The sequence below is a fragment of the Peromyscus leucopus genome, chromosome 10 (assembly GCF_004664715.2).
Source record: "Peromyscus leucopus breed LL Stock chromosome 10, UCI_PerLeu_2.1, whole genome shotgun sequence".
NCBI classification, from domain to species: Eukaryota; Metazoa; Chordata; class Mammalia; order Rodentia; family Cricetidae; genus Peromyscus; species Peromyscus leucopus.
In genome coordinates this window covers 32,073,061-32,099,183 of record NC_051071.1, presented here as the reverse complement: position 1 = coordinate 32,099,183, position 26,123 = coordinate 32,073,061, and the positions used below count along the sequence as shown (strand labels likewise).

The 26,123-nt window shown below is 43.4% G+C and overlaps 1 protein-coding gene across 2 annotated transcripts in view; it reads right to left on the bottom strand.

Moving 5' to 3' along the window:
- Nucleotides 1-20,965, bottom strand: part of C1qtnf7 (C1q and TNF related 7) — a 103,934-nt gene extending 82,969 nt beyond the window's left edge. Inside the window, exon 1 of one of the 2 annotated variants that reach the window (XM_028892923.2) lies at nucleotides 20,755-20,965. Coding sequence is in view for 1 of the 2 variants with exons in the window: in XM_028892919.2 (XP_028748752.1) it covers nucleotides 20,444-20,456 (13 nt within the window). In the remaining variant the exon portion in view is untranslated. Of the gene's footprint in view, nucleotides 1-20,443 lie in introns of both variants that reach the window. The other variant, XM_028892919.2, reaches the window with a different exon arrangement.
- Between the last annotated feature and the right edge of the window lie 5,158 nt (nucleotides 20,966-26,123).

The window sequence follows — 26,123 nt, the reverse complement described above, 5'->3', positions numbered from 1 at the left end:
GGGGGCAGGAGAGATTGCTAAGAGGTTAAGATCATTGGCTGGTCTTCCAGAGGACCTGAGTTCAATTCCCAGCACCCACATGACAGCACTCACATAGACAAATGTCTCTAACTTCAATCTCAAGGACCTGACACCCTCTTCTGGCCTCCAAGGGCACTGTATGCACATGGTACACAGACATACATGCAGGCAGACCCTTATACACATAAAATAAAAATAAATGAAGTCATGACAAAAAAATGGAGATCAATAGCTTGCTATCAGTATTCCCAACTGAGAGAACGCTGTGTATTACAGAGGAAACTGTGTATCATATAAACTTTGCTCAGGCACAAACTACAGGGCTCTTGGCAAGAAGTTCAATGTTAATGATTTCACAGTACGATCTAAACATAAACATGGCCAAGATGAGGTTTTATAATGATCAGTTACTATAACTCCAATGAAGGCTTTTAGGAGCCGAGCCCTAGACTTCTCGGCAGCCGTAGTTCATCAGTGGCCCAGTGCTCTGGTTCAAGGCTACTGAGGACTTTGTATCCTGAACTGCAGTGGGCCATGAGAACCGACTGTATTTGGTAGTGTGGCAAGTGTGTGTGATTTGTAAATAGTCCTCATTAGTCACAGATTCTACAGTTGCAAATTCACCTGTTGGCTAACTGTTTAAAAGACTGACGGGTTCCTTTTGCCCTGAGAATGGAACTCTCAAAGCCCGATTATCCACTGCAGCCTCAAAGCTCTACTTACTCAGATTGTTCAAGTGGAGACCTCTGGGCGCCTTTTCCAAGGACAGACCATTACTGTTAGTCCTGCCGGACCTTTGACAGATGAGGCCAAAGCTGAGGACATTAGGGCTGTTGGAGCAGACGACATTAGGTCTATTGGGATGGGGATGTACTGCCAGCCTATATTTACCCCTACCTGGACAGGGGTAGGGCTGTCACCTGGCCTCCCAGCTTTATGCAGGGTGACCATTCTTGTCTCTTCCTTTGCCTTCAGAGTCTGGGAGTGGGTAGCACTGCTTGCCTGACCTTATCATGCACTTAGAGGATGTTCCTGGGAAAAGAGTCCTTTCTTGGAAGGGATGGAAACTTGCTCTAGCTGGATCCCTGGGCCTGAAAATCAGACTCTAAGAGTAATGATGGCCACCAAGAGTTCTCAAGGAGGTGCCAGCTATTCTGTTAGGGCTTTTAGAAGTTTGAATGACAACCTAAAAATTACCTTCAATGATGAAATTTATTTTTTAATTCCACAAGTCAGTTTCTTACACTCACATTTGTTTTAACAACCTAGTTTTCTCTGTATGTGGGTTTACTATGGGCATGGGGCTGTGGTAGAGCACTTGCTTGGAGGTATCTGAGATTGACTTGTTCAATTGGGAGCCAGGAAGGGGCTGGGACACCATGTGCCTCACAATGTCCTACAGAGGTCTATGTAAGGTAGAATCATGCACCATGCAAATATTGGTAACATTAATCTATTTTTTTCTGTTTTTTTTTTTTTAGAGAATCTAACTTAATTCTTGACAGTCTTTTTTTAAATTTTTTTTTATTTTACAATACTATTCAGTTCTACATAACAGCCACAGATTCCCTTGTTCTCTCCCTTCCTGCCCCCCTCCCCTTCCCGCCAGCCCACCCCCCCATTCCCACTTCCTCCAGATCAAGGTCTCCCCCGAGGACTGAGATCGACCTGATAGACTCAGTCCAGGCAGGTCCAGTCCCCTCCTCCCAGATAGAGCCAAGCGTCCCTGTATAAGTCCCAGGTTTCAAACAGCTAACTCATGCAATGAGCCCAGGACCTGGTACCACTACCTAGATGCCTCCCAAAAATATCAAGCCAATCGACTATCTCACCTATTCAGAGGGCCTGATCCAGTTGGGGGCCCCTCAGCCTTTGGTTCATAGTTCAAGTGTTTCCATTTGTTTGGCTATTTGTCCCTGTGTTTTATCCAACCTTGGTTTCAACAATTCTCACTCATATAAACCCTCCTCTTTCTGGCTAATTAGACTCCCAGCGCTCCACCCGGGGCCTAGCCGTGGATGTCTGCATCCAGATTCCTCAGTCCTTGGATGGGGTTTATGGCACAACTATTAGGGTGTTTGGCCATCCCATCACCAGAGTAGGTCAGTCCCGGCTGTCTCTCGACCATTGCCAGCAGTCTTTTGTGGGGGTATCTTTGTGGATTTCTGTTTTTATTCATTCCTACTCATTCTTCCTCAATCTCACTTCTAGGGCCAACAATATAATATAGGCCTAGTACAAAATTAAAACATGAGGCCTCTTGTTTGAGAAGCCACAGTAAATCTTTCTTCTTTGATTTCTGGTCTCTCTCTCAACTGGTCTAGGTGTTTATGAATTATTCCATGTGGCTCCCTTGTGAGTGAGGCTACTGAGTCAGGCAAGTAGCCACTGAGCTCTGATTTCTCAGGAATCCCACCAGATTCATTTGCTTTTCCTGGCTAGCTGTGTCCACATTGAGTTCTGACCCTGCTCACTCCTACGTCAACTCCTTGGTTTGAGTATGATGTTGTCATAGCCCCTGTGTCACTGGACCCTTGTGTCTCTCCATTACTGTTCAGAGATGAGTGTACTTGCTCAAGGTCACATGGCTAAGAGTGAACTCAGGTTTAATTCTTGTTCCCTAGCATAGCCTTCTTGAAGTTTTACAACCTTTAAGCAGCATGAAAAAAAAAAATCTTTCACTTCCAAATCCCAGACCTGGCTAGGATGTCTCCAATCTCTAGACTGCTGTGATAGCAACCTGAATCCAATGGGGCCTCACGTGTGCGCATGAGAAGTCAAAGGGTAAGGCAGAATGTCTGTGGAAGATAGTTCCGCAAGCACCAGCAGTACTCAAGTCAGGCTCCACATATTGCATCCGCACTGGGACCCATAATTTAAATTTATGTCCTCCTGCGTTGGAGAAAAGATCTCGTTTTTCCTTCACTCTGATTTTCCCCTCAATCACCATCTCTCTGCTTGCTGAGGTCCACATGTGTTTGCATGGGGTCTCCTGTATTGCGTGTTCCTGGAATCTACACAATGTACTGATGACATCTCCACATCAAAGGCCATGGGCATTTAGACCCTTCAGCATGGAGCACATTAGGACGAGCTGCGGCCACTGGCTCATCTTTGGACTCTCCTGCACCCAGGACAGAGAACAGCAGAGCTGAAAGGACACATAGAGCCTCCCTCCCACAGCCCTGAACTCCAGAGAGCTGTGGGGTGATGAGGGAAGGCCTCCATCTGGCCCCAGACTGCAGTCCCTCCCCTCCACACTGAAAGGGCTTAATCTTCCCAAACTCTGCTCCCCACATGTCTTTCCCTCACACCAAAGCCTTTGATGGCTTCCCATTCCTTTCAGAAGAAAGTCAGACTCACTTCTCCTCCATTTCCATCCTGTCACAATTCAAATCCCTTTCTAATCTCTTTCTTTCATCTTACTGTTTTTCTTCCAGAACATTCCTTTCTGACTAAACAGAGATACTTGGCCCTCACAAAGGATACCACAGGCAAGTCTCTCCTTTCCTCTTCCTGACAATCTACTGGGGTTTCTCATTCTTTTACAACCCTGCCCACCCTTTTCTCCTTGCCCACTGTGCCTTGTTTTTCCTGGTTGCAAAGTGGGTTTTGATGGAGATTAACTGCATACATTAGTCTTCCACAAAAACTTCCTTCACAATCAGCTGTGGGCAAGCCTATTGAAACCTGTTGTCCCAGCTGTGGACACTGTGGTGTGTCTTATGAAAGCCTTTTAATCATGGGAGACATTTGCCTCCAGAGTCAGGGCTTAGAGATTCATTGCATAGTTTCTTTTATGGTTGCTGTTGCCTTCCAAGATGTGTTCATTCATAGATTCAAACACATTTTGAACAGCTAGAGAGGTCTGAGCTTAGACACCAATCTCAAGCCCATATTGGTTGTGTCGTCTAATGTTTCCATCTCCCTCAGCTTCTTTTTAGGAAAAAGGGCAATAACAAACAACTGAGAGGGGCTAATTCTAGGGGATAATACTAGTCCAGCACCCAGTTAGAGCTGAGGACCCTCTCCAGGCAGGATGCTCAACTAATACCTTTCTCCTGACAACTTTGTAATAAACTGTGGGTATTCTGGACAGCAAGCATGGCCCAATTGCCATAAACTCCCTAGACTTTGGTCTGAGACATGTGTTCTATCTGAGATGATTGTATTTATAGGCATATGACATGTCTTCTTTCAGATTCTTGCTAAAATAATTTTTGAAAAAAAAAGGAGCGATGAGCTGAAAAAGATGAAAAAGTAATAGATGCTTAGCTAATCTGTGCTTTATTGGACAGTTTAGCTTTTGTTTTTCTTATCTGAACTGAACAGTCAAAGTCATAGTCTTATTAAGATTTATTCTCAAGGAACCTAAATTTGTTCTGGGATGAAGTTGCAAGCCAGTTTCCCCCTTTAGATGTAGCATTAGAGTGTTTTTTAATTATTATTAAGGCAATATAAAATGCCATTTAGTCCTTCAAGGGGACATTGCATCAGCCTTTCTTATGGGGAGGAAGTGGCACTTTGCTCATTTCTCTCTCATTGTGAAGGAGAACTCATACTAATGTCAGTGTTCTACAGACCAGAGGAGAGCATCTCACTGACACACATTATGCAGCTATTTGGAGCTAATGTTATATTTTTATTAGGTTTAATCCTCTTCTAAGTTAATAGGCCAGAAATCAAAGCCCTGTGGAGCACAGACACCTGGAAGCATTAGGAGAAGACTGTGGCTTGCAAACAGACACTAATCAGTTTTCAGAGCCATCAAAGGATGTGGAGACTGGGTTTTCCTCAAGAGGAGATGGCCAAATGGGCTGGCACACACGACACTTTGGCAGGCAGAAGTCAGCAAGGACTCCTTGTTCAGGGAGTAGGAATGAGCAGATGGTGGAGATGAATGATGCTTGGCGAAATCATATTCCTATCAAACCCCGACTGCCCAGAGCTGAGGGAGCAACATTTCCTGATTAGTGGCAGTTATGGACAATTCCTATGCTGGCTGCTCCTCTACCATCATCCCGGGCATCTGTGTCAATGAGAACAAAGACCCCACACCCTTCCACTTGTCTCGGAAACGATTTGGACCTGAAGAGATAGCTACAGACTTGGTGATAATTTCTCCTCTTATTCAGATTCTGGTGTGTGCCATATCCTTTGGGGCACCCACCGTTGTCATCTTTTTGCAGATTAGGAAAAGAACACGCAGCTTTGCAGGAATTGAGGCCGTGCTTTATGTCCAGAACAGCAGGGTCAAAAACAGTAGGCTTTAGAGGGTCATAGCGACCCAGGCTTGCCTCTTAGTTTGGCTTCTTACTGACTTTAGGGAAACTTTTTGGTCTGCGAGTCCTGTTTACTCATCTGAGAAATTTTCCTTATGTGTAAAATGGAGGGTAGCCATTTTGTGGGATGTCTGTGAGGATAAGAGAGAGGTATCGATGTGGCACGATTGACCGGTTTTACAAATAGCAATTAAAAAGAAATATATGATGAGGTGTGAAGTCGGGACCAATTTGGTCAAGATCCTCTGATAAACCTAGTGGATGAAGGCAAACAGACTCTCACTATTTAAAAACTAACTTGGAAACTTAATGTGATTTGGTTTGATTTATGCTGGCTTCAATATGCTTAGGTCTTGCATATTCTAAAAGTCAGTTCCATTCCAAAGCCAATTTCTGTTGTTTTTACTAATTTCTCAAGCCTCCTTCTCTCCCGTCCACCATGCTTGTTGAAGAATTAGGCTGGATATGCTGTGGACATTTTGTAGCCACACATGCCTTCCACAGCCTGACTTCCCTTTCTTCAAAGTTCCTGGAAGGTTTTAGCAGGGGCTAAAGAATAACCAGTGTCCACAAATCAAGGGAGTGACTCACAGCCTTGGGAACTCAGCAGCTTTCTACGCCATTGGCTGTCACGTTCCGTAAAATGGCGATTCTTCCCAGTGACTACACTTTAAAGTCACAGAGGGACCTCTAAAAAATTATACAAGCCTCAGGTCCACCCTCCGAGCTCTGATAGTTGTGGGTATAGCCCTCACTTAAGGGGTGTTTGAGGCCCCCTTGTTAATAGTTAAGGTACAGCCAGGTTTGTGACTGCCTAGAATGCCCACATCCTTTAGTTATAAGGCATTGCCACATGCTTTCTCTTTTTTTTAATTTTATTTATTTTTTAATTTTTTAAAAAGTATTTTTATTTTATAATTAATTTAATTTTACGTATCAGCCACTGATTCCCCTGTCCTCCCTCCTCCCACCCCCCTAGCCTTCCCCCCAAGTCCATCCCCCCCCATTCCCACCTCCTTCAAGGCAAGGTCTCCCCTGGGGAGTCAGCCCAGCCTGGTAGATTCAGCTGGGGCAGGTCCAGTCCCCTCCTCCCTGCACCAAGGCTGAGCAAAGTGTCTCAGCATAGGCCCTAGGTTCCAAAAAGCCTGCCAGGCACTTCAGAACCTTCCCCAGTATCTCACCCAAGTCTTGCTCACAATGTTGTTTTGGGTAGAAAAGGGTGACGATTTTGTAATGAAGTTGGTTTACAGTTGGAATTGATGTCATGAAGTCTACACATGTTGTGTTTAATTAGGATGCCCATTAAATGTGTGTCCACATTGGGGGTCATTAGAAGGACAGGAAAGAAGGAAGAGGAAACCAAGGGAAGGAAGAAGGAAGGAAGGGAAGAGAACCTGATGATGCTCCATGATGCAGTCAACACCAGCTTGCTAAAGGTTTATCCTGTAGTTCACTCCAAATGGTGGAGACAGGATTTTAACAGTAGCTATGATTTATTTACACAGCCCCTTACTATTTCATCGAAACCCTGCTGCCAGTGGTCTCTGCCTGGAGTGAGGGTTTGCAGGTCCTTGGCATCTTGTTAAAGAATCGAAGAAGCACATACAGTTAATTAGCACAGTACTGAGGGGTTTCATTCAGAAGTGAAGTGAAAGAACAGACAGGGCAAACAGCAAGAGAACTCAAGTTCAGCTCTTTACTCGAAACCTCTGATTGCTGCCAGAGGTGTCTGTGTGTGGCTCCAGGAGGAAGAGTTAGTTGCTAGGAGTATGGGTGATTTCCATTTTGATTGATAGGTTTAGTTTATATAAGCCATTGGACATGTTTTTCCAATGATGCATCTGATTTTAATCTTGAGTAATTATGCATATGTAATCATATGCTGATTATGCATAGGCATAAGATGGTAAATAGTATTTTTTTCTCCCTAAATGTTTATTTTGAAGACAAGAGTTTTCCTTGCTGCACAAGCAGCCTAAACTAGTCTAGGCTGGATTGGCCCACCACCCTTAGTTAAAAGATGTGTTTTGGCCACAAAAGGAGTTTTACTAAATTGTTTGCTAGGGGGCTATGGGTTGGCATGACTAGCTTACTTTGGAGAAGGGAGGAATGTAGCTCAAAGCAGGTGGAGTTTCAGGTGGCTAGGACATTGTTGGGAGAGTAATATGTGCATGTGGCTCAAACCAAGCTGGGACTGGGTTGCTAGTCACCCCAATGTCTACTTGCCTCATCCATCTAGTGAGTCTAATGTACACCCCATCTTCATTTTTTACAAAGAGATGCAGATTAAAAATTAATTCACCAATGATACCAGCTAGAAAATGGAAGAGCTGAATTCCAGAGCCTGCCTTCACCTTGATGGCTTTTTGGATTTATCAGTAAAGCTTGCCAGTACAACTGGATTGAGACAGTAACCTGAAATGGGTCTCAGGGAGAGTGATGGGTAAGAAACAAGGAAGGAGGAAGCATAGGGTGGCTTTGGAAGAAAATGGAAAAGAATTCAGAAGATCCATCCTTCCTCCCTCCCTCCCTCCCTCCCTCCCTTCCTTCCTTTCTTCCATCTGATTCTTTCCTCCTTAAGCCACCCTCCTGCATCTGGAACCTGCATCCGGGAAGCTGATTAACCAAGAATTACAGGTCTTCTTTCCCAATACCATAGCAACAGCATCAACATAAATCGTCCTCATCAGAAGTCTGTATTTACCATAGAGAACAGCCTTCTAAACAGGATTTGAGTGAGGCTCACTCAGATCACAGTGACGAGCCGGATGTCCAGCAAGAGATTAATGGATTGCTGAAAACAAAATGGAGATATAGGGAATAACATGTGTTCCAAAAGCAGGGCTGAGTCAAGGCAAAAGGAGAATTAATTTCCTCTCCTTTGGCCCTTCACCCCCCATGCACCAGAGAATTCATGGTTGGGCTGCCAGGAAGCAAAATTTCACGCTCAATCATTCTAACTAGACTGGTCCTTTTGGTTCACATATTTTATTTCTTCTCCTTGTCATGGCTCTGATTTTGTGTTCCCATTTCAATTGTTTATTTTGCATATTTCTTCCCCATTGTCTAAAAATCATGGACAAAAGGACCAACTGGTATTTCTGGAATTTTTGCTAAAATCTGGGTACTGTGCTAGGGAACCTCAGTTATCTAGGGACATGGAAACTGCAGGAGATAAAAGCACAAATAAAAATGAAGAGGAATACTTTGGACTAGAGGGGGTGCCTGGAGAAGGTGCCTGAGGGAAATCAAAAGGCCTGGACTTGGGAAGAAAGGACTGGGAAGAACAAGAGAATGTGTGATGACAGGGGGTAATCGGAAACCAGAGAATGAAAGACAGGCCTGACTCAGAGACGAGAGCAGAAAGAAAACAAGGGCTGAAGTGGCTGGCTGAGACAAGGACCTGGTTAAGGACTGGAAAAGAGGGAGATGAAGGCGAGACTGAGTCGCTGCAGAGGAACTATGGGGTATGGAGACTCAAGTTGCCAAGAGTAGATGACAGTATCATCGCAATTGTTTGTTCCACTGTCTACCTCTGTGGGAACGGGCAGTGTAACATATTTCACACGTATCCCATTGAGTCTCACAACAAAAGAGGTGAAGACACAGCTCCATCAGCCAGCAGATTACATGTTCATTTATGTAGTTGTTGCTTCCGGATGATGTAAGGCTTTGGGTCTCACAGGGGCAGATGTGTAGTGTGAACCTTATAATGGTGTTGTGGAATATTAAGGGGGTTTGCAGACTACTGGCACTTTCCTGTCAGATGAGTGTATGCTGCAGCATAGGCTGCAGCTGGGAACATTTAGTCTATATACTAAATCGGGACATGATGCTGAGTGGCAAATGATCCTGGGATTTCTCACATAACAAGAAAACAGAGTTTTCAAATCTTTCTATATGATAGCCAGTTGAACCATATAAGTGCTGTTTCTGTAGGTCAAACACATCACAAGCATTTGTGTGTGTGTGTGTGTGTGTGTGTGTGTGTGTGTATTTGTTTGCCTGTGTGTCTTAAGAAATCTGGACATAAAGTTTTATTAAACTTTAACACAAGGGGAGTCTTACCGCAACTTGGTATGGCATGCTTTCTTGACACCCATGAGAGGTCTTTCCTTTTCTGAACAGAAACAGAGGAGGAGTAGATTGAAGGGGGAGGGCAGAGGGGAGATGGCAGAGGGGATGAGAGGAGAGGAGGGAGGGAAAATGCAGTTGGGGTGTAAAATAAATAAATTTTTGAAAATTAAAAAATAAAAGACCTGAAGACCTGGCACTGTTAGGCTGTATTTTCCCTGGACACCATCCCCAGAACATGTGGGACCTGCCTGCTTCAGCTAGAACATGTAGTCCTCACTCTATGGAGTCTTCCCAGGACATAAGCATGTGTGTGTGGTGCCTGGTTACTCCTGTAGATATATGACTGTGGCTGCTGACTCAATGTATTGCCCAGAAATATGCTGGTATCATATTGATACTGTATTTTTGAGAAACGGTTATATTTTCTTTCATAGACAGAAGCATCAGGGAAGGAGCATTGAATTGTATTTGCAAATAGCAAGCACAAATCATCCCAAACCAGGTACACATATGCCCCATTCTTTATGAAGATTAACAGTCTAAAACCCAGTACTCACATAGCACGGATCTCTGTATATTATGGGTTTTTAAAACTATACATACACATTTTTAATAATGTCTAATTTATACATTAGGTACAGTAAGAGGTTAACAACATTAATAATAACCAACAATGTAGAACAATTAACCTATAATAAAAGTTTGCACATTGGGCTTAGTATTCAGTAAAGTAGGGTTACTTGAAGGTATACACTGAATTCAGAACATTCAGTTTGATCACTGGAAAGGCTACTAAATGACTAGTCCATGGATCGTATATACAGAATGGATACTCTGGACAAAGGACTAATCCATGTTCCAGGAAAGAGAGTACAGGATGCTGGGAGGTTTTACATATTATTTAGAATGGTGTATAATTTAAAACTTAAGAGCTATTTATTTATGGAATTTTCTATTTAATCTTCTCAGGCCATAGATGACTGCTGAATGGGGCTGTTCTACAATGAAAATGTGGAAAGAGAGACTGTGGATAAAAAGGAATGACATGATAAAATCAAGCCAAGGCGAGCCAGCCTAGAATGTGCTTGTCATTTTGTCCTCACAGCATCATGGAAATATGCTCGGCTTGGCTACAGTTATTGTCCTCGATGTGTTTACACTCCCACATATGTCTCTTCTCTGAGTCCCTGGTGTGCTTACATTCCCCTTGGATTCATTAAATTAGGTGCTAATTTGTCCAGAGAGGAGATCTCCACCATAGCAAAGTGGCCAAGGGGAAATTATCAAGCTTGCCTAAAGGATGAGGCTCCTCCATGTGGTTTGCCTTCCTATCTACACACTTTTTCTTACATAGTGAGTCAATACATCTAGTGAGCAGGGGAGAGGTATACACTGGTCCCATTTTCAAGGAGGAACATTGGCTCAGACAGGTCAAATGACTTACATACCCATCAAAGAAGAGGGAAAAGTCAGGGCTAAGACTGGTGTATAAAAAGATCATAAGTTAAGATTCTTAATTTTCGATAAATTTTAGTTAGCTAAGAAAAGAAAACCCAATTCTAATATGGGTGTAAACAAACTTTGTTAGAACCAACCATTTTAAGAAACAGAATATTTTGGCTGATTTTTTTTTTAACTGATGGGCTTATTGGTGCAAATTTAGCATTAATAGAAGAAGGATCTTTGAATCACAGAGCTTAACAGCTCCCTGGACTGTGGGTACCAGACAATAACTTAAGTGGTAGTTAGAGTCATCCTGAGAGACATCTGACTTTCCATATGATGTCCACGAATTGACTGCCATGAGCTTTTGTGCTAGCTCAAGATCAGGGATAAGATTTTTATTTTTTATTTATTTTTTCAGGGCAAGCCTTCAGGTAGTTTCTGGGCTTCAGGACTTAGAGAGGGAGGATTTGGTATGTATACTGAGTATCAGTCTGACAGGTTCTGGAATCACCTTGGGGTAAGCCTACAGGAACACCTGTGAGGTATGATCTTGGTTAGGATAATTGTGGTTAGAAGGCACACCCTTAGAGTGGGCCCAGTTCTCTGGACTTGGGTCCTGGACTGAACAAAAGGGAGGAAGCTAGCTGGCCATGAGCAATTATGGCTCTCTGCTTCCCGACTACAGATGCAAGGTGAGCTGCGGCTTCAAACTCTAGCTGTCTTGACTTCCCAGCCATGACTGCCTGTACTCTTGAACTGTAAGACAAACTAAACTCCTCCTTCCTTGTTGCATTTGTCAGATACTTGTGTCATAGTAACAGGAAAAGTAGGAACTAGGACAGGGGATGTGGAGGTTATTTGGACCCTGGAGTCAGGCCTGGGTTCTGTGTCAAGGGAAAACACACATACATTCTTAGTAAACCACAAAGTACCAGGAAACTTTCTTTCAATAAACAGAGACCCTGGGGAGGTGGGGAAGGCAGGCAGAGGAGAGAGAACTTTCTCTTGCTATGTAAGAAGAAAAAATAAAGAGAATCAGAAGCCCTCAGTATGGCCAGATTCTGAAATAATGAAGAACTTTCTAATCATCTGGTGTTTCACAGAAGGGGTGGTTTTACTAGGCATCAACATTTTGTTCATGCTGGTATTAAAGTTGAAAATAAAGTCTGTATCTTGGATGGAGTTTAAAAGTTCATTTGGATGGTATTCCCTTTTGACTGCAGGGGCATTATGTATTCCAGGACCACTAGTATGTAAATTTCTTCAAGAAACAAGAGTTTTACATTATATCTCCAGATTACATTGGGATCATATGACATTGCAACTCTTTGGTAGATAATAGAATGGGTTGACAGAATTTGTTAATGGAAATGGACTCAGATTCTTCAGACCTCAATTAGTAGAGTAAAGGACTGCTTTAAGAACTGAGGGCTGGCTGCCCACAAGAGTAGGTTCATGGAGCAGAGTGGAAGGCATAAAGGTAACAAGAAAAGTACTCAAGAGATAGACGCTCAAAGCTCCCACTTCAATACCCTTTGTATTGTGCTGGGGATGTCTTTCTGCATGCTGTGAATGTGTTGCGCTGATTGGTTGATAAATAAAATGCTGATTGGCCAGTAGCCAGGCAAGAAGTATAGTATAGGTGGGATAAGCAGAGAGGAGAATTCTGGGAACAGGAAGGCTGAATCAGGAGACTCCAGCCAGACACAGAGGAAGCAAGATGTGAAGGCAGAACAGGGAGATGCTGCCAGCTGCCGCCATGAGAAGCAAGACGTAAAGATACTGGTAAGCCACAGGCCACGTGGCAAGGTGAAGATTTATAGAAATGGGTTAATTTAAGATGTAAGATCTAGCTAGCAAGAAGCCTGGGCCATTAGGCTATATGGTTTTAATTAATATAAGCCTCTGTTTATTTGGGTCTGAGCAGCTGTGGGCCCGGGCAGGACTGGAGAAAACTCCAGCTACAGTATTGCTATAATAGAATACTAGAGACTGGACAGTTTACAAGTAACAAACTTTAACTTCTGGAGACTGGGAAGTCTCAGGTCAAAGAGCCCTTATCTATTAAAGGCCTCAATGCTGTTTTATCTCATTTGAGAAAGCAACAGAACATGAGCACATATGTACAATGAAACTCACCACAAGGAAGCTCTGTGCAGAGGGCATCAATACACTCGAGACAGGGAGTTCACATGACCTTATTCCTCCCATTAAGCTCTGCCACACAACATTGTTGTATGGGATTTCATTTCCGATATCTACTTTTGGGGAACACACTGAAAACATAGCATTCCCCAAATCCACACCAAAGAAACATGCTCTTTATTATAGAGGGAACAAAGAAACAGCAGAAACATTATATCCTGGAAGCTGATATAATGCCTTGGTAAACAAGTTAATGCCAAACCAGGTTAATGTCAAACTAGAGTTCAGAGTAGAATGAAATCGAAATTACTCATAAAGTCTTATACAAATAAATTAATGTAGGAAAAAAAAACGACACTCTAAAAAACTGTCCTAATTTAAGAGGGTAAGCTGTTTGGAGGATGTTGGCCATTAGCAAGCAAATAGTGTTTTAATGACTGCTCTTGAGTTTTGTCTGAGACCATCTGGTAGCAATGTGTTTCAGGGCGACAGGATCAGCTCTGGCTTTGCATTATTGGGAGAACGTGGAGGCTCCAAACTGCATCAGTCTGATGCTGCTCTGTAGTTAGTTGTTCGTTAGTTGGGAGTCACTTTTCTTCTCCTGAGTTAGAGGCAGAAGACAGAAGAATGGATGGGAATTTGATCTCTTTACTAACTCTGCATCGGATAACATCCTCTACCTTGTTGCCCTCTCTTCAATGGCATTGGATCATCCATCTGCCACCGGTAATATACGGGACTAGGTCATCAGCAATTTTGGGTGCATCTTACCACGTAAAGTATAAACTCTACAGTGACAGAAGAGCTCCATTTAAAATGCATTTGTGGACTGGGGAGATGGCTCAGTGGTTACCAATGCTGACTGTTCTTCCAGAGTATCAGGGTTCCATTCCTAGCACCCACATAGCAGCTTACAACTGTTTGAAACTCCAGTGCCAGGGGACCCAAGCCCTCTTTTGGCTCCTGAGGCACTAGGCATGCACTTGGTGCATAGACATACATCCAGGCAAAACATCTATACACATAAAACAAACAAAATGAAACCATTTCATTTTAATTGGAGGTAGTTACTGAAGGATTAGCCAAGAACAGTTCTTCATTGCTAAACAAAAAATAAGGAAATTTCTTCTGGGATCCTGTGTGGCAGAGTAGAAAATGTGTGATATTTTTTGAGACAGACATAGCATGAGTGCAAATACCTACTCCAGGGGCTGGAGAGATGGCTCAGTTAGGAATGTGCCTGCCATGAAAATTTGGACCTCAGTTCAAATTTCTAATATCCATTCATGTTTAAAAATCTAGAAATGGTGCTGAGTGAGCATGGTGACATGCTCCTGTAACCCCAAGGCTAAAGAGGCCAAGGTGGATCATCGGGGCTTAGTGGCCAGCCAGTCTAGTCTACTTAGGCCAATGAAAGACCTTTTCTCAAACAAGCAATCAATCAAACAAACAGAAGGTGGATGTCTCCTCAGGAACAATATCCATGTTGTCCTCTCGCTCCCCTGTCCATACACACATGAGCATGCATGTACATGCAAATACACACACATTCATATGAGCATGTGCACACACAAACTACCTAGAGGTCCTTAGGCAAGTTTCTCACCTTCTCTTGCCTAAAAACAAGGGTGAAGTGGCCACAGTACATGCACAGTGCGGGCATTGTAGTGGGCACTTAACTGAAGGACACTATTAAGGGGAACATAGTAAATACTTTTTTTGGCAGGAGCTTGTCACTTTGCAGAATTTGTTTTACTAACTAGTGGGGAGCACATGTCCTGGGCGCTTATTTAATACTTAGCAGGAACAGAACAGAATCACTTCCTAAAATGTTAATTTCTGTGCTGTTCTCCATCTCCACCTCTGTGTTTCACGGGTGTTGGCAGACCCCTCGTGCTTCCTTGTTTCAAGGAAAAGGAAAATTCTGCCTTTCTTTCTAGAGAGTTCCAGTTTCGCAAGGACAACACCAAGAGACAATCCAAACTACAAAGGGAAGAGCCCATGAGGCCCCAACCCCATATGGAGTACTACAGACAACGGAGTAAACCTAGGAACTGGAGAGGTGGTCCTCCCCAGGGAAGGGCACACCAATTAGTTGTTCAGTATCAAATGGCCAGCCTTGAAAACGGATATACAAGTAGCATTATATAGACACAGCAGGTTACATTCAGGAATATATATGCATATGCATGCAATAACAGTTAATGAAAAAAGAGGCCATGAATTTGAAGGAGAGTGAGGAGGAGCAGATGGGAGGGCTTGGAGGGAGGAAAGGAAAAGGAAAAATGTAATTAAAATACAATCTCAAAATAAAAAATTAACCCAAAAATCATTTAAAAGAGATGTTTTCAGATTCACTGTATACTTGGGGGAGGGGAAAATGAAGGGCTTTTGATGAGAGATTTCCCCAGACCTGGCAGACTTGAGTTGACAAATCTATGAAAAATCAGTGTGTCTATCCAGCATGGCTTGTCTTATCTCAGAGGCCAGGACTGTCTAGTAATGCTCAGATTGTAGGCCCTGCCATCTTTTCAATGATCCCCAGTACATAGCCTGGGTTTGGAAGTGTAATCCAAAGACCTGAAGGGTCATACACCAGCAAGAGCTGGTGTAACCGGTGTGAACCAGGTTCTCCTGAGATCGGTGTCTGATCCTGGTGAAGCAGATGGTAGAGCTGGCAGCACCATTAATTTCTAAAGCTCAAGCCCTGCTGGTGTGGATTCTTGGAATCAGATTTCAGCTGAATTAAAGAAAGTATGGGGAATGTGACATTTCTTGTAGACCTCTGCTGTAAATTAAGATCCAGGCCTGCTCCATTTGTAAGGCAATGGGGAATCAAGGGGAATTAATTCCTGATCTCTGAATGCCATCACCTGGGGTGCTGCAGAGGCTCATAAAGCACCCCTGTGAGTAATACCATTCAAAAAACTCTGAGAATGTGGTATGAGCTGTGGTCAGAGTTCCCAGACACAGGGGAGTTTATTTTTGCAAAAGGCAGACAGCCAGGAAGAGGGACTTAAGTTCCTCCGGAAGGGATATATTAAAACACCCCGCCCCCCATCATTGCATGCCAATACCATTATTATGTAATTGCTTGAGCTGTAAACTCATAAAACTTTTGTAGATCCAAAGGTTGTTTTGGAAACGTGCCTGCTTGATATGAGCTAAAAGTCTGGAACCCAGTGACGGAGCAGGGAACAGCATAGTTAATGATTTCCATAAAAAGTGCTTAGAATGTTATCTTCCTGAGTGTGGACTGGGAGGGCTGTCCTGGGTCAGCCAGCCCCTCCCATACTCCCCATTGTTTACCCTGGTCCACTGTACTGGAATTGAGGAGGCCCTCTCAGGAATGTGGATCTGGTGAGGCCTGAGGGTTGCTGTCTCAAAGACCAGGGTGATGGTCTGGACTGTGTAGACTGTGTAGACTGGGCTCCATGTACCCCTTCTTCCCACAACTTCTGCTAGAGCTCCAGCACCTCATACCTCACCTGGACACATCTAGCCTTCTAACGTGGTTTTCTCTCTGTTCTCATCATGTCACTTCCTTGTTTACAAGCATTTAATGGTTATTCCATGGAAGACACCAAACCTTGTGTTCTTGCATTTAAGGCTTTGGGGGGAGGGGTTCCAGTCCAATGTCTCATCTTCCTTGGTGCTCTGTTCTCTGTGGCTGCACTTCCTTCTGTCAGGGCTGCCCTCCTGCAACTCCCCAGTTCTCTCCTGTACTCCCTCAGGCTTGCCCCCTCTGCCTGGAAATCCCCCACCCACCAGCCTTCCCTCATCTTTGAGGATCATATTTCATGTTATCTAATTTGAGGAATCTTGCCCTGCCAGGGCCAAGGCATCAGATGTACTTCAGTTTGAGATCCCCCTTTAGCACTTAGGCTCTGAAAGGTTAGGGGGTTTCCTTAGTTCTTCTGGCTCAGCATGGAATGAGTCATCTGCTTCCAGCTGAGGGGTTGGGGATAAGTTAGGGATGGGCCAGCCATATTGTGAAGGATGCTCTGTGCATGCTAGTCCTTAAGGAATGTGGCTGGCTATTCTGATTATTGGGGTCTTCTCTTTTGGAAGTTTCACTTGCTTGGAGTCTCTCTTACATTCCATAAAACAATTATTGAATTTTGCCTTTCAGATCTGTAGTACACATTTTATTTTCTCTCTTTAGACGTCCCTGGAAGGGAGATAGCAGTTTCAGCCGACTTAGCCAGGACACTGCTCAGTTGGGTCCTCGGCCAGGAGGTAGAAACCGACTTTTCCAGTGTTTATTCACTGACAACGTTTTTTTTAGTTTTCTGCCCCTTTTCCATCTAAAAGTTGAAAATGGGTTTTATAACTCCATTTTCTTGGACACGAGAATCTCCGTTGGGCTTCCAGAGAGGGCAGTTTGTGAAGTGGCCAGCAAGAATTGGTACATTTCTATTAAATCTTGGGAAACCTCATGCAACTTAAGGACACTTGTTCTCAGCTCACTGGTTTTTCAACATGCATTCATTTGTTTTTCCAAAAAAAGAAAAAAAAAAAAAAGCTTCTTGTCTAATGACTTTGGAAAACATTAGGTCCTAATGATCCCACTCATGGAGAGCCAGAAGACACGTTAACCAGCTAACATGGGAAGAGGTCCTGCAGTAAAACCAGCCTGAGTTGCTGATGAGAGCTGATATTATCAAGCTGTCATGCCAGGGACTCTGAGATAGACCCTCACACAGACTCTCCAAGGCAGTCCTCAGAATGCCCTCAGAAGATGGATATATTTGCTCTTCTCATCTAAGGAGTGAAAACCCTGACATTTGAATAGCTTCAAGTTCATACATCAGGGTGAAGGCTGGGATTTGATGCCCGACATCTACAAAGTTGGAACCCAATGCCCCGCTTCACCGTGATGCATAGCTTTCCACTTTCCCAAAGCTGCTTGACCAAGCAATACGTTGAACCATGTATCATAGCCATGAAGCCAGTTGCCTTGGAACTGGCTTTGGGAAACAGATTCACAACCCAAATCTGTCCCTGCTGGAGAGCTGAGGTGGTCTTTATACCTCTGTCTTTGGCTTTCTTGTGGTAAGGGGCTCAACCTCCGAAGTCTAGTTCAAAGGCCACTCCATAGAACTCTCTCTCAGACTGAAGCCGACTGTGGTGCAAGGCATTTCTTAGTGACCTTGTGTTGTCTGCACTGCTGCTAACGTTACCATTGCTTTTAAAACACATTGCTATAGTGCCTGGCACACAGTGGGGCCCTCCGGAAAGACTTGCTGAACAAGATGGAATTACTTCTGGGGCCCTCGGATCTTTGACCCCTAAGCCTGGCTTATCACGTCTGGACTACTGACTTGAGACCCATTCTATAGGCCACAATCTTGGCTAAGCCTGGTTCACACAAAAGCAGGTCAGACAGGTAGCCACGGTCTTCCCGGCAGTTCAGTAGTTAACATTCTCCTCTCCCCATTCCTGGATGAGGCTGCTTCTCTCTCCTAGATTTTCTAACAAGGACATAGTTAGGTCACCTTGGGTCTCTCTCCTCAGGACCCCTTTGGAGACTGCCCTGACTGGTTGCTTCCAAGGCACTGTCCACGTCTCATTACAAAGCCACGTGACCGAGCCTCAGATGAGTCAGCTGGCTTGGGGATTTTTGTTAGCAACCCTTATTGATTTTGTTTTCATTTTCATGGGGTAGGGGGTGGGAGGCAGGGGCGGGGGCGGGGGGAGAGTGTGGTGTGTGTGTGTGTGTGTGTGTGTGTGTGTGTGTGTGTGTGCTTCTTGGGCTCTGGGGTGGGGCCTGGCAAGTTTGACTTCCAGAGACGCAGCGGGCCTCTGTGGGAGCCCGTGATGGGAAACCACGTCATGCCATACTGCGCATTTTTAGGCCGCACCCATCCCCAGGGCCCACTCAGGCGCCATACAAGCGCTGGCCATCCAGCTCTCTAGCTGCCTGCGATGAGGTCATGGGTGGGGTACTGGAGACCCCCTCCAGATAGGGTGGGGGCTTCCTCTACTGTCCAGGGGTGGGCCGGAAGGACTGGGAAAGAGGCGGAGGTGATAGGTTTGCCTGTCTGACCTCCTGCTCCCTGGTAGTGGTCAGTAGGCTGGTGTGGGTAGCGTAGAGGGAGAAAAAGAAAGCAGGGAGATAAGGAATAGAGAAGTTTATGGATTGCCAGACACGGGCTACTTACCCCATTAGCAGTCATGGGTAAGGGGAGGTAGCTAACAAATGGTGTTCCTTTACCACCTTGCCAGGAGCTAATAGTCACCTCCTTGCTTTTATACAGTAATGCCTTTACTCTGACCTTAATCAATAAGACCCCAAGGCAAGGGAAGCCAGAGCAGTGCTCATTATGTAACTGGACTTTGACACAGGAGGAAAAAACAACAAGAAGGTAGAGGCTTTCTTAGCCGGAGACAGTGACTGCCGCAATAGCTCCCGTTCTCTCCCAGGCCTTACTGCCTTGATTGCTAACCTTTCTACACCAGAGGTTACTTGCAGACTGAGGTTACTTCCATATTCCAACCACCTAAGCTCACTCAAACCCACAGTTCTTTAACCTCTACCCGAGAGCACATACATATGTGTGCGCATGGAGCAGTCAACGCAGGGCTCTGCTGAAACTTTTAGCCTGCAGGGTCCATCTTCTGATCTCAGTGAATATCTGGGGCGTGGGGAGTGGGGGGGGGGGGGAAATTGCACCTGGAATTCTGCCTTGAAAAACAGGAACTCACTGACACCAGAGTGTTTCTCCAGGAAATAGAAAGATGCACAGAAAGTTCATAACCCTCCACCCCAAGATGCTTCACAGAAAACCAATGCATAGAAAAAAACCCTGAGAGCTATCCGAAGGCACACTTGAAAAGTCAGTCACCGTGCGCAGATAACACCACCCTCAGCCGACTTTGACTTAAGCTAAAAATGCCATGTCACGTTCAACTGTTTTCTTTTATTTACTTTTCCCCTCTAGGGAGATAAAGTTAATATTAGTAATATATTCCCGGCTTCTTACAAGAAACAGTCAAATGGTATCCTTAAATGTAGAAAACGTATTCCATAAAACAGTTACAGTAACCACAACCGAGAGACATTTTAGAATGTTACCACCGTCTATGAGAAGGTTTCCTGAGTTCTAAGACGCTCAGCTCTGGGAGGGAAGTTGCATACAAACAGATACTGAGATCTTGACTGTACATTAGCCCACTGCCCACTGGACAGCCTATGCTGAAAATCCGGGGGTTTCAGAGAAGCCCTCCCACCTTTTCTAAGAGAAACAGCATTTCCATACAAAGACGCTTATCACATCAAGCGGAATAGAAAGTAGGAAAGAGACCGCTGCTGAGGCTTTCCATCCTCTGATTTATCATTTGTTGACACTCTATCCACACGTCCCCCCATCTCCTTACAAGTAGCTGTCTGTGGTTCTTCCTGCAAGTATTTTGATAAAGTCTAAACAGAAGAGGAAAAGAGAAAAACTATAGTGAAAACCATAGCTTACCTTTCCTGGGCATTGCTGGGTTCAGACTTCTCCCCCAAACATGAGCCTTCTTTGCTTTGGTTTTCCCATGAATTTAGAAACCATTAAAAAGTATTCAAAGCAGAATTGTGCTCACTATTGAAGCTGCTCCACAACAATGCAGAGAAGTCTGTTGGTGGAAAGTAGAGGATGTGTGCGAAGCTCGGAGCTCATGCTGTCGGATGAAGTTCTGCAACCGTCTTTCTCAGTTTAAACAGCCTCCCACTCCTTCTCCCAGGCACTTGCCAACTTCTATAATTTAAAGCAACTGCGATCCTTCCCATAATACTCACATTTCAAAGAGTTTACTATATACACTCGTTAGTCATGAGGAGGAGTGGGCAAGGTTCTTCTGCAAACCCCAGATGGAGGCAGATGCAAAGTGAGGGTCTCAGGTATCCGGAGGATTTTTCCATCCCTCTGCATCCATTGCTGTTTGCACCACGTGGATTCTTCGAATTGCTGTAGCCTTTAAAGTGGTATCTAGAGACCGACTGGCATCGTTTCCCTGAAGCAACGAAAGCACTCGGGGAAGTTTATACAGCAAACATAGGAAAGGGGGCTAAACCAGTGGAATTGTGTCCACACATCACTTTTGTTAGCAGGATTGTTTCTCTGTGACTTGTCCTTAATTGTTGCACCCAATGTTTTCCTGAAACAGGGAAAAACTCAAAATGTTGTTATTTGCACTGGTCTTGTTTAAGCATTATTCCACATGTGTATCATAAATCTAGGAAGGACACATACTTTGCAAATTATGTCTATGTAATTGAATAAATCTTCTAATATTTTAGCCTGTAATCAGAATAAATCTTCTGGCATTTTAATTGGTGAATGTGTTGTACATTTTACTATCCATTTCTTCCCACTGTCAACACACACACACACACACATACACACACGAGTTAAAATTATAGCTAACTTTTAAAGCATTGTTTAAATGTTGATTTAAAAATATTTTATTATATACATCAAAATACATCTTTCTTAGTGCCTGTTAAGTAACCTGTGCTCAGTAAATACTGAATGGAGTAATACTTATGTTTATATCAATCAACAGTTTGTGTCAACTTTGATTTGCATGCACAATCTCCTTCAAAACAGTCAGTGGGTCCCAGTTTCTGTAGAAATCAAAATAGACCAATGTATGGCTTTGATAAACAATGAATAGCTGTGCAATAAAATCCCCTCAATGAATAGAAAACATCGGTTAGACAAATAAACCATTGAAGAACGACTGGAAACATCGGCATGGACACATTCCACAAAATATGCTCACTGCACAGAATTATGCAAAAAAGTTCTGGGATAGAACATCATTATTTCAAAGGCTATCAATCCCTCCCTTGTATTTTAGAGTTCATTCAAGTAACTATTACACAATAGGTAGCTTTAAAAATATTTTATACTACAAATAATAAGTACTAATAGAAGTGACCTAAGCCTACAAGCAAGTGAACAGGCTTTAAGTTTTCTATGCTGAGAAGCAGAGGAATGATGGGGCCTCCTCCTTTGCTTGGGTTTCTGCTGAGGAATGGTCTCCAGGGATGGTGGACAGTGTGGGGAACTGAACTCATAGGCTGGAGCCACATTCCCTGTAATCCTGAATGTGTGGCCTTATTTTTAAAAAGTGTAATTATAAAACTGTAAATACAAATGTTTCAAAAACAATGTATTTGCATATATGCATATCATAAAGCATTTATTTAATAGATATTAATCAGGTGCCTTTCTATGTGTTAGGAATTTAGTAAGTCCTCTTACGATGTTTACCACAGAAGCTAGCATGACCATCCTGATCAATGCCAAAATTGGTGATAGACATGGATGCTGCTCTATCAAAACTCTTAACCCAGTGTTATTAGATGGCAATAGGTGAGTGTGAGGGGCTGGATGCGAGGCTGGAAAGGCAACAACCCATGCCTGAAGTGGCAAAACCTTTGGTGATCTTGATAGCAACAGTAACTTGAAAGGTAATATTATAGCTCTAGAGGAAAGGGATGGGAAAAGACACATGTCATGTGGCGGCCACTGTTGGTTGCAGTTGGCAAGGTGTTTTGAGAATGAGACTATGCCAGAAAAGGAATGGTCAAGTTTTAAATCCCAGTGAAAGGGGAAAGGGGGATAGCATGAAGGGACCCCATTTTATGATTTGAAAGAGCCTATCAATATCTTGATGGGTTAAAATGCCTGTTACCAAATTATATTGCTTGCACTTCTGTAAGTCTGTACTCAGAATGTCTTTCAAGGGTGAAAACAACTTATTTTACTGGCAAGATGTGAAATGCATGCTTATGTGAAAGCACACTCCCCAATACTCACCTCTCTGACCAAGGGAAAAACTGAAATTGGGGGGCTATCAGGAGGAAGTGATGATAGCAGCCGAGAGCAATGAACATAAGAATTTCCCCATGGGCAGATCCAAGACTCTCTTTGGCCCATGAAGGGGCAGGGCCCATACTAGCTGCCTGGATAAACTAGGGATCAATAATTGCTGCCTCTGATCTCATCCTTTTGTGAATGAGAATAGTGGTTATCCTATTGCTGCTATACCTTTTGTATGGTGTGTGTGTGTGTGTGTGTGTGTGTGTGTGTGTGTGTGTGAGAGAGAGAGAGAGAGAGAGAGAGAGAGACAGAGACAGAGACAGAGACAGAGATACAGAGAAAGACAGACACACACATTCAAAGACAGAGACATAGATAGAGAAAAAGAGGTGGGGAAGGATTTGTCAATTTTGTTTATAGATTTCTGTTTAAGTGTCTAGATTGCTAGATTAAAACATGAACCAAACAAAATGTGTGGAGAGAAATTGACATGCAAGAAGTAAGGCCCTTGATCTAAATGTAGTTATCAGACAGAATTCTAGACATATTTAATATATACATCTTGATGAGGTTGGAGGAAGATGTATACCTATGAAACCATAACCATAATCTACATAACAACAACAACAACAATAATAATAATAATAAAAATGAGCATCTTTTCCAAAAGTTTTCTCTTGTCTAATCTATCATCTATTATATATCAATTTTTTTTTTGAGACAGGGTTTCTCTGTGTAGCTTTGCGCCTTTCCTGGAACTCGCTTTGTAGACCAGGTTGGCCTCGAACTCACAGAGATCCGCCTGGCTCTGACTCCCAAGTGCTGGGATCAAAGGTGTGCGCCGCCGCCGCCGCCGCCGCCGCCGCCGCCGCCGCTGCCGCCACCACCACCACCACCACCACCCGGCTTATTATATATCAATTTATCTATTATGTATATTTACTTGTATCTATTCATTTATTATGTCTATCACCTATCTATTTATCTTTAATTTCATTAATCCATTTTATTCTCTCAACAGTCTACTAATATAACCCTTCTATGGTTGGACAACTTGAAGCACAGAGAGCCTGAGTGACTAGCTAGTGGTCACAGAACTAGGGATTTGCAGCTAGAGTGTCTGGTTTGACCAATCTGTCTAAACTCTTATATGCTGCTGAAAAGTTTTCTCCAGGGCAAGTGAAGAGAACCTTTCTAGGCCATCCATCCCCTTAGCCTGATTGCTGGGCAGGTATTTGACATAAGTTCTGGTTTCTTCTGAAAGCTTTTCTAAAACACAGCAGGTTGTTTTTAACTTAGAAAGCATGCCTGCCCCTCTCTGAATGTGATTATAACGTTCAGTCGTTTTTCATGTATTAAGCTTTGAGCTATTATGGCTAACTTTGATTATTTTCAGCTTGCGTGCTGCAGCCAGCTAAGTTTCAAGTTATATCTTGAAACCCAGTGGCTTCACCTGGATTTCCTAATAAATCTCTGCTGAGTTCTATCAATCACACATGACATGAAGAAAAAAGCTGGGGGGAGGTATAGATCTTGTCAGGAAGTGCTCTCATCCCTTGGGAAGATGTTAAGTTTAGAAATCGGAGATGAGCTACACAATCTGTGTTTAGAGTGGTGGAGAAAGACCAGTCCCAGTGTCAAGGTGTAGACTCTCGGGAGGTGTGGCCCTTCCTCCATGTCAGGCTATACACAGAGGCTGACATAATGCTCTCTGCTCTTGGGCACTGGGGACACGGAAGGGGCCACAGTCATTTCTGGGGTTTGCAGACTCTCACTCTCCCTTTGTGGATTTTGATCTTGATGAGTACTGTGGTTTAAATCTGGAATGACTCCAAAAGACTTACTTGCTACATTTATCCTCAAGATACTACTATAGGGTGATGGTGGGATCTTTACAGGGTGGAGCCTCACGTGCGAACTTTAGGGTTTTGATGGCAGGTCCTCCCCTGCCCCTCCCTTAAGGAACTATGGTATCTAGATCTTCCTCTCTCACTTCACTTCTTAGCTATGAAGTGAACAGTTCTTCTATACCACATGTGCCTCCTATCTTGCCGAGGGCCTCCCCAAAATTGTGCCAATCAGGCATGGAGGGAAACTTCCAAAACTCTGACACAAAATAACCTATTATTTTTATAAGTTTATTAACTTAGGTACTTTGTTACAGGAATGGAAACCTGACTGTCAGAGAGAACTAATGTGAAGTTACCTATTCACTGGTGACTAAGGGTAACAACAGATCAGCTTATTGTAGAGTCCAAACAATAGATTAAGAATAGATAAAAATTGTTTTGTAGGCTGTAAGACAACATTTTGGGAAGAAAGCTTGAGGATATTCTAATTAATCCATTCACTCTATTCATGATCATCAGCACAGTCTTGGCAAGTGTCCACATTATTTCTATTTAACTTTTCTCAGAGAAAGGAGTCATGATGTCACAAAGCATCAATACATTTCTCCAAGCAGCATCAAATATGCCTGCCGTCTTTCCCACATATGAAGAGCTTTCAAATACACTAAAGTAACTCTTAGCCTTCTCTTCCCACCAACCACATCTTTCCTCAAGTCTAATGAGTCTGGCTTTTGCATCTGTTCTTCAAGAAACCTGATTTCATTTAGGCTGTCAGTTTGCTTGGCTGCCCTCCAGTGAGCAAATATCCAATTAATGGCTAAATGTCTCTTGAGGAGTATGGTAAGGTGACCTAAGAATCAACATTTGAGTTACAGTTCAACTCTGCTCTCAGCCTTGAGAAGGTACTCTCCCATGCCTGGCCTCAGAATATGTGGTCAGATTAATCACTCTGAGGCATCCTTATGCAGAATTGTTTTCCCTAGTCAATTATTCACTGTTTAGAATGGACAGTAGCATCCCACCCTCTGTGTGGCATGGTTCTTTTCTGGTGTCTATGACACTCACTTCCTGGAAATAGTGCAATCCTCAGGTTTAATATTTCAAGCTAAACTATCTTCCCTTAAATCCACTCCTTCATAGGGGCATTGGTGTGGCATTGATATGTCATTTACAGCACAGTCCTCCCAAGTGTTTAGGATTTTAAACATATACTATTGGTTCATTTCTTCTTTTTTTTCAAATACTCCACCATCAGATCCTGAATATCTTTTCTTTGTTGTATTTCTAAAGCCAGAGTCCTTGGGGGACTTGAATTATCATAATTTTTATCATCCCAGTGTTTCCTTGGGGTATGATCTGTGAAGCTAAACCTTGAAATGTTCAATGATAAGGGACATATGGTAAAATAAATACAGAAATCTACAAGGAGGGTACAACAATTAACTATTTCCAACATTAACTTCTTCAAAACCTTAGTCACTGAAAAT